This window comes from Sinocyclocheilus anshuiensis, unplaced genomic scaffold (genome assembly GCF_001515605.1).
Source record: "Sinocyclocheilus anshuiensis isolate Anshui unplaced genomic scaffold, SAMN03320099.WGS_v1.1 scaffold1620, whole genome shotgun sequence".
Lineage (NCBI taxonomy): Eukaryota > Metazoa > Chordata > Actinopteri > Cypriniformes > Cyprinidae > Sinocyclocheilus > Sinocyclocheilus anshuiensis.
Window position 1 is genome coordinate 710,082 of NW_015558680.1, and position 9,282 is coordinate 719,363.

Genomic DNA, 9,282 nt, shown 5'->3' on the forward strand with positions numbered 1-9,282 from the left:
ACACTGGAGCGAGCTCTGGGGCTGAAGCCGACATCCTTCTCCTCGCCCCTAGCATCCTCTTCTGGATCGGGGGGAAAAGGCGTGGTCGGCGAACTGGAGGGTTTAAAGTTGGCGGGCTTGCCACATTAATGTCCGATGGGCTTGCCATATGCGTGGCCTGTGAACTTGACTTGGCGCGGCTGGCTCTGAGCGTCCGGCGGGCTTGTCATCGGCGAGGCCAGCGGGCTGGAGATAGCCCCGGCTGACGGGCTTGACATCAGCCCGGTCAGCGGGCTGGAGAAAGCCCCGGCTGGCGGACATGACAATGGCGCGGCCGGCACGCTTCACAGCTGCGGTCTTCCATCCGCGGAGACAAACGGGGGAGAAACAGGAAAACAAAAGACTGTTCAAAAACGAAAATAAAACACGGAAGAAGGAGCGCCGCTTACTGTTTTGGTCAGTCGTTCTGTCACGGTGCACACACACGAGGAACACGGGAACGAAGGAGCGAGGAGACACGGAGTAGAATAAATCAAAAGGGTTTTATTAACAAAGGCTGGGGATCACAGGACTCGACACATCAGGATGACGTTCAACGACTGACAAAGGACAAGAACTAGAACACACTTTAAATACACAGGAACTGATGAGGGGAAGACAAGGGACACCTGGAACTAATGACAATCAACATAGGAAACACCTGGGAACAATGAATTCAAAACACGAGACAGAGAAACTGGATGACGGAGCACATAGGGAGCAAAGACACACACAAAACCTGGCCCAGAGTCTGACACTTACCCTTTCTGTGTATCATTGGTGACGCAGTGATGATTGAAGGTTCCAAACATCTGAACCCCCAGGATTCCATACAGGAGCAGGAAGAAGAGCAAAAATATGGACACACTCCAGATCTGCTCCCCTGACCGTCTGAAAGGAAGTGAATTTTAAGTGGCTGATATGGAAACAAGCTGACATTTCTCACATTCTTTGCGCTCGTGGGGCTCTTACTTGAGAATGTTGGTTATGCGGGTACGTGGCAGTTCAAATCGGAAGTAGATTCGAAAGGCTCGGATCATAATGAGGGCCCTCGGTATACGTAACATTCCCCAGGGTGACATTTGGTCCACAATCTCTGCTATTTCAAACACCTTGATACCATTCAGAGGAACAAGTGGATGAGCGGAGTTCCCTATGAGCTCAGTTCTTTTTATTTGTAAGGAACAATTTATTTGGGAAATAACACTGAAGATACAGTAATCTCCTTACCTGAAGCACAAGAGAGACCCAGAGGAAGACCACCATAAACCCATCAAACATGCACCAGCGGTCTTTAACATAGGAGTTCTCTCCCTGGAAACAGAGGCAGGTGATAAGACACAGGCTGTAAATGAAAGTCCACAGGTGAGTGGCAGCTGGTCCGCCAGTTTAATGAAAGATTGTGGCAGCTGTTAACAACAGAGCAGGCAAAATTCAGCAAACAGAAGTGTGAGCACTTCAGATTATTTATCCTGCCAGGCATTGTCTAACAATTGTGTGCCCTAAGTACCTAGAAGAACTAAACATGGTACAAAAAATATATGCAATGAGAACTATCAAACTATGTCTCTAGTGGTAAAGCACACAAAGAATAGAGTAAATAATAATGACAAACCAAAAACAGGAGTCCTTTATATTCAGGTAGTGGATGCATTACATGCCCATATATTTTCATTCATGTTACTGGTTACGTTTAAGCATTTCTTTTAAGCTTTCACAAGTTCATTTTAAATAGTCATATTACGATTCATTCATTCATTCATAATGTTTCTAATTAATTTCTATTTCAAACAAATGTTCTTTTGAACATTCTTTTTTCGAACATTCTATTTATCAAAGAATCCTGAAAAAAAATGTATCATGGTTTCCATAAAAAAATATTACACAGCACAACTGTTTTCAATCAGCATATTGATTTCTGAAGGATCATGTGACAAAAAGTTAAAAAAAAATAGCAATATTACTGTTTTTACTGTATTTTTGATCAAATAAATGCAGCCTGGGTGAGTATAAAAAAACTCTCAACATTAAAATATCTTGCTGACCCCAAACTTTTGAATGGTAGTATATCATATATTTATACTTTTTATTTGAACATACAAATATTCCATATATTCTCTCAATACATATAAGGTCATTAAAGATTTGTTTTTAATAAATTGCTGCATGTCACACAGCATGTCACACCACAGGGTTTGTCATGTCAACTAGCTATTCACACATGCAGCAGGTGCACAGGTAATGACATCAGAGGTGTGACATGCTCAGGTTTGTTTGCTTGAGTGCAGATTGTCTTCACAAACTGGTGGCTTTTCTTTGATAGAGAGATGGATACTTCAGTGGTTGAAGCACTTGTTCTCCCAAAACATCTGCCCAGAAATCTCCTGGGATTTCAGAGCCTCTGATCAGCTATGGTGCTCAGATCTCACATTGGCCACAAACATGATTTATTAAATGGATAGCTTAAAAACTGTGTGAAGGTTTGATTATTAACTGACATTATTAACAGCAACTGGCAGAGCTTGAATTTGGAATATTGTTTATGCTGATAAATTAGTTATTTAAGATGAAAACAGATGGCCTAATTCACAACAGATAATGAATTTTTTACATTAATTCAATGTTTAGACTACTGCATTAGCAACTAATGCTGTCTCCGAGTCCAGAATATACCTAATGGCAAAAATGTACCTGCTAACAGTGATAAAGAAAACAAGAAGTCACTGAATTTTACAGATCATAACATGCACTCAAGAGAAGGAAATACAAAACAAATATACTGGCCTAATTAACTCAGTTGAGGTCACTGTCACCAGTATAATAATGCTGTGAGTTACTCTCCTTCAATAAAATTAAAATGCATGTGTTAACTTCGCATATAATTGCTGCAAGGTTAATCACCCTGTCCTCACACAATCTCAGGTCTAAAGGAACAAATTAATTACTCTATCTTCTACATAAACCTTACTGCTTTCCTTGCCAGAAGAAAGATGAAGAAATTTCCAGGCATCTCTTCGCAGGTTCAGGAAGCAAATGAGTCACTTATTCAATGTCTCTCTGTGCGGTTGTTATCCTTGATTCACCAATTAAACTGTCCAGACACTATTTAGCCACCTCCCGTTTTATTCACTTCCAAAGGACAGTCTTTTTTCCTCATTCCTCATTTCCGTTATAAATCGTGACAATGCTGATTGAGTGTGTTACCTTGATGATGCCCCTGATATGCATTTTGGCGATCATCTCTGCAGTGTAGAGGAACATCAGCAGCGTGTCCAGGGCGAAGGTGACATACTGCAGGGGTGGGTAGTGCTCAAAGGTCTTAGGTGTATTCATACACACCGAAATTACACTAATTATGGCACAGGCCCGCAGGAGAGAATGCACCCACTAAGGACAAAGAACAATTCGTTTTAGAGTGTGTAACATCCTCATGGTTTCAGTTGTGTACCTTTTCCTAACAGAGTGGATACACTCTCAGAAAAAAAACAGTACAAAAACTGTCACTGGGATGGTTCCCTTGCAAAAGGTACACTTTTGTACCTTATTTACCCCAAAGGGTGAATATTAATACCTAAAAGATACATATTAATGTACATACAGTATTTGTACCTAAATGGTTCATATTAGTACATTTTAAAAGGGTACTGCCACAGGTGACAGCTTTTGTTGACAGAGAGTGTAGTGTCTATTGTGATTTGTGTGCTATATAAGTTATGCTGATTGATTTTGCAAACTATCATTTGTAATCATATTATTTTAATGTGTTATGGTTTTTTTAAATCTTGTAGCACCAACAGTTTTACTGTTTACTGCACTTTCTTATTCGTCTAGTTATTTACCTATAGCCAATTATGAAGTCTTGCACATTTACAGGAAATAGCTTCCCTGCTAAATAAATAAGGTGGATATATGATCTGGCAAAATAATAATAGTAAGTAATAAAGTAAAAAATTGTATGCCCTATTGTATGAAATTGCACCTAGTTAGGACAAGGTTTTAGCTTGTCAAGTATCTTTTTTGTGAGTATGTGTGGGTCACAAATTATTGTGAAGAACAGCCACATGATAAGGTTTCAAAGATTTGTTCACATACTGGTTTGTTGATCCAAAGAATGTCAGCACTGTCTGTCAGTGTTTCATCTGGCCCAAAATCGGTCATGGGCTGGGCCTCGACCCGCGAGCTCTGCTTCCTCTTCAGCATGCTTGGGCTCGCTGTGCTATAGAGAGAGTGGATCTGCAAGACAAAAGCACATCGACCACAAATGCTAACTTAAACCACACATCAGCCAAAGCTCAAATCTGTTTGTAGCTATTTATTCTTTATTAGATGCTAACTCTATACATGCTGTAAGCACTTACATTACAAAATTTAATTTAGCAAAATAATAAAAAGCTTACAACAGGATACATGCTAATTACTATAATTATGTGGTATAAAAAACACCTCAGAGGAAGTGTCTTATCAAAAGTCCTAAGCAAAGAAACATCTAGTAACTACAACATGCAAACAGATTTGAGCTATTTGTTCATTGTGGCTGTACAGTACGACATGAGGACACAGCTCTTTATGGTACCAGACATTATGTATCGTTGTGTTGCACAGCCACCATTAAACGCAATCAAGCAAATGACGTACATAAAACACAGACTGTTGACTAGACATAGAAATACCGACTTACCTTCTGCAAAGATCACAATGGATCTTCAGCGTAACACAAACGACAGGCAACCGATAATGAGACTGCATAATATTGGCACTAGAGCCATTCTTACCGAGGACAATAATAAAACATGGATATCACACACTCACTGAAACAAAGCGCACATACCAACGGGAAAAGTAAAGCTGAAATTGCTCCAGCACTGCACATAACATGCGATCAGGCATACCCTGTAAATAACACACAACAGTTAGTCAACATGGCATATGGTGTACCAAACGGGTACAATTATATCGACAAATAATGTCCACCACATCAGACAAGGCATATATGCAACACTGAGTGGCGGAGTCATGGACGGATGGGATTGTGGGACCAGGTTACTCACGGTCAGGCTCCTCATTGGTGCATTCATCCCCGGCATAGAGAGGAATTGAATTCAACACGAAAGACAGCTGATCGGAGGAGTTGAGGTCTATCCTGCAAGAACATCATTAGCCTTTTATTCTTATTTATAAAAGAGTTGCGTCAATGAATGCTGCATCACACAACAGCTGAAAACTTGACCTTTACATGTGATATCAATACAAAAGGAACAAATCCTGCAAACTGTCATGTCCAGTAAGGTCAGGCAGGCCTTCGTGCGTCAAACATCGTATAACATGACAAAGAGCTTTTCCAGAGTGAGTTGGTAAACATTTCAAAGTCAGATGTAACATAAATTACACTACATCAAGGTCATTCAAAGGTCAGTTCGGAACAATGGCAAGATTCACATTTAAAGTAAAAGTAAAAACATTTGATACAACTTGAAGCCTAAAAATGGAAAGTTGAATCTTAAACGTTTTTACATTTATGGCAAGAACATAGTGGTCTCTGCAGAACAGCTTCTATGTAATCACAGTCAGGCAATTTGCAAAGTAATTGCTACAGTTAGCATATGTTGATGTAGAGAGGCTCGAAGACAACTGAAAACAAAATTACAGGGTGTAAGTGCAGTAATGTAGGAGTAAGTTGCAGAAGACTACAATTAGTTTCACTTTTACAGAAAGGACTATTTGCCTAAAGGCAGGATGTAATCACTAAACACTTTAATGGTGGCTGGTGTCGTGAGTTTTTAGGCTCGTTTGTTACATATGCGGTTTGTGTTTTAGATTATATTGTATAGGCTATGAGAAGGATACAGTAATTATTGCCCCAAAGGCTTTTGCTGCTAAAATTTGTTACAGAATATAAAGCAGTATACAGTTTAGAACAACTGATTAGATTGGATATCCAATCCCAACTTCATATTTTCCTTTGATTCAAATTATGTATAAGAACTACAGAAAATAGAGACAGAAAATAAATGAACTCCAGATGAATGGATAATATTTACACATTTCTCTGTGAATGAGGATAATTCCGACATCGATATGACCACTATTTATCTGAAATAGAAATCTTTTGTAACATTATAAATGCCTTTATCATCACTTTTGATCAATTTTAAGCATCCTTGCTAAATAAAAGTATTAATTTCTATAATTTCTTTCCCCAAAAAATAATAAAAATTATACTGAATGGAATAGTGTATAATGTTACAAAAGCTTTTTATTTCAGATAAATGCTGGTCTTTGGATCTTTCTATTCATCAAAGAACCCTGAAAAAAAAAATTTACTCAACTGTTTTAAATATTGATAATCAGCAAATCAGCATATTAGATGAAAACTCATTCTCTGCCAGCGGGAGGCGCTTTTAGCGTGAAAACTAGCGGTTTCTCCAGTAACGGCTGTAATCACAGCAGCTCCGCTCATGAACGCTTCTTTATCAGATCAAATGAAAATGCCATCGAAACTTCAGAGATACATTCGTATAAAACACCCGCGCCGTGTTATGATTTTGAAACGTGCAGTGCTAATGTTTATTCAACGAAGTCAAACGGCACAAAATACATATTGATATTGAATTATTGTCCAGCCCTAGCTGAGGGCAAAAATGATTAAAAAAAAAAATGCCACAGATATTTTAAATGTGTTGTAAATTTGCCCCATGGTATATTTTTTGCCCCATATATATTGTATATTAATTTTTTGTAGACATAGACCTAGTCATACCAGCCATCCATCCAGAGTGTTTCCCTGCCTACGGCCCGAGACCCTACATAGGACATAGGGTCTACACATAGGGTCTTCATCTCACTGAATGTTACGGTAATGTGATTTTTTTTCCATGGAGAGAAAGAAAAATCCTAAAATAAGTCTGAAATTATTAAATAAAACACTCCAAACAACTCTACAAACCTGCGACATCCATTTCATAAAAATAGTATGACAGTATAATCAAACATACAGAAGAGACTGTAAAATTATAATCTAATTTAGCAAAGCATTTGTTCTGATAGGATAGGTTATTGTTTACTGCTACTTCTGTACTTTCTGTAGAAAGAAAGAAAGAAAATCTCAGTGGGCAAATATTGTTTATGAAACTGGTTGCTACATAATTCCTGGTGGGGACTCCCTAAAATTAAATCAATAAATATTAAGACAATAAATATTGTCTGTCTATCTTCATGCTCAGCGTCTCGGTTCTGTGTTTTTACCAACAACCACCTAGCCATTTTCAGATCCACATCAGCAATCTTAGGTTGATCCAAATAACACCATATTATTATGCAATAAACACCCTGCTTCTGTTATTTACCTAGACAGATATTCAACACAAGACCTCCATTTTTACAGACCACTGCCAACAGCCACTTGTCTTCAAACATGCATCACAATTAAAAGCAAAACTGACTCTAAATCATGTCAGCATACTTGAGGCTACGTGGCACACTGGGACACAGTGACATCAGTCATGATACATGAGCATCATGCAGGGAGATTCCTCCTGCTGCTGCAGGGTTACCATGGCAACAGATGAGCGCAGCGCTGCTGCCGCTATAGCTCTTGCTAAATAATCTTTTTCAAGAAAACGCACGAATTACATAAAACATAAAGGCATATCGATTATGACATTGTGTGCATTACTGTCTAAATTTGTCACAAGCGTAACCGAAAAGGGTTTCAATCTATGACAGCGCTGAATTTTTGAACAAAGGCCTTTTGACTGCGTAGTCGGTTGCATACACTTCCTGGCAGACGTGCAAACAAGCCAAATAAAACAAAAGACATTAATTATCTGACACTCTAGTCGAATTCACATGTCGAAACGACAGAAAAACGCTCTGTGACTTACTGGTTGTTGCAGTATCGCCGTTAACGCGGTGTATAATCCATGACTCGTTGTACAGTGCTCGAGCTTCATGCACAGCAGCCGCGCGACAGATGCGCACCGGATGCGCGTGACCCGCTCCAGCACAGCAAGCAGGATGAGATCCCGCAGGCCTTCACATGTGTAATATCAGTATTGACATAAACAAGTTTGTTATTATTTTAATGAATGTTAAATGCAGATACAATGTCATTCAATTGAAACACTTTGAAATCTGAAATTGAATTTTAAGTCACCGTTAAACGTTCTTGAATAAGCAGCTTTGAATAGTATAATAACAGAAACAACTAATATTGGTTATATCAACTTATCCTGTAATTACCATAGGAAATAATAAATAACAGCTAATAATAATATAAATAACTGCTAATAATAAGTTAGACCGGGACTTGTCGTCACAGCACTACATATTGCTCTTTTGTTGGTTTGATTGATTCTATTGTCCTCATTTCTAAGTCGTCTTGGATAAAAGCGTCTGTTAAATGACTAAATGTAAATGTAATGTAAATGTAAATAATATAGATATGGACCGGGACTAGTTGTCACAAGAGCTATTATAGAAACTATGTTTTGAATGTATTTGAGTGAAAACTCCAATTACCCAATTTTTTTTCAGTTAAAACATCCAACAAATGCTATAATAATGTAACAGCAAAACAATTAATATTAAATATAATATTAATTCTCATTACTCATCATCTGAAATGACAGAAGTCAAGGGTTGAAGGATTAAAGGGGTAGCCTACTATTTGCCTGGACTGGAGGTTGGTTTTTAATAATTGTCAGTGGAATGATGAGACATTTTTATATGGGGCAGGTTGTCACATCTTTTAAATGTTAGACTTTTATCATTCAAATTCATTTTTAATGAATGAATAATAATTTGGTTTGGAAGATGTTTTTGATATTTCTGTATGATACTTTTAACAAATTTGCTATTTCATGAGTAGTCTCTATTACAGTTAAAAATGCTACTGAAAAAGGATTTGAATAACTAATACTGCAATAATGGCTGTAAACATACCCTTACGAAAAAGAAGTTTATTCAAGTGTGCTATTAGTATACTTCTTTTAAACTAAAAATAGGAAAGTATACTTTTAGTCTACTTTTTATGTACTTCTCAGAAATGGGCTTTATGTACTTCTCAGAAATATACTTAAAATGACATTTAAGTATACTTGACTTATACTTAGAAAAAAGTCTAAATATATTTGAGGTATACTTGTGCTCCAGGAATCCATGTTTTCATTGTTATACGGTAGGGGGCGCTAGTACACATCTTCTGTACAGAATTTCCAAAAAACACAAGTGAAGAAGAAACCGAAACAACAGATGCTTCCACATGTA

At 37.9% G+C, this 9,282-nt stretch overlaps 1 protein-coding gene across 3 annotated transcripts in view; it reads right to left on the minus strand.

The window, feature by feature from the left end:
* nalcn (sodium leak channel, non-selective) overlaps positions 1-8,000 on the minus strand; it is a 118,108-nt gene extending 110,108 nt beyond the window's left edge. For 2 of the 3 annotated variants that reach the window (XM_016477591.1, XM_016477589.1), the window contains exons 1-7: positions 5,067-5,149; positions 4,847-4,908; positions 4,111-4,251; positions 3,223-3,405; positions 1,249-1,332; positions 991-1,130; positions 781-909 (exon numbers count right to left, since the gene is read on the minus strand). In XM_016477591.1, coding sequence (XP_016333077.1) covers positions 781-909; positions 991-1,130; positions 1,249-1,332; positions 3,223-3,405; positions 4,111-4,251; positions 4,847-4,888 — 719 coding nt within the window. In that variant the 5' untranslated portion in view covers positions 4,889-4,908; positions 5,067-5,149. Of the gene's footprint in view, positions 1-780; positions 910-990; positions 1,131-1,248; positions 1,333-3,222; positions 3,406-4,110; positions 4,252-4,846; positions 4,909-5,066; positions 5,159-7,898 lie in introns of those variants that run through there. The other variant, XM_016477592.1, reaches the window with a different exon arrangement.
* Between the last annotated feature and the right edge of the window lie 1,282 nt (positions 8,001-9,282).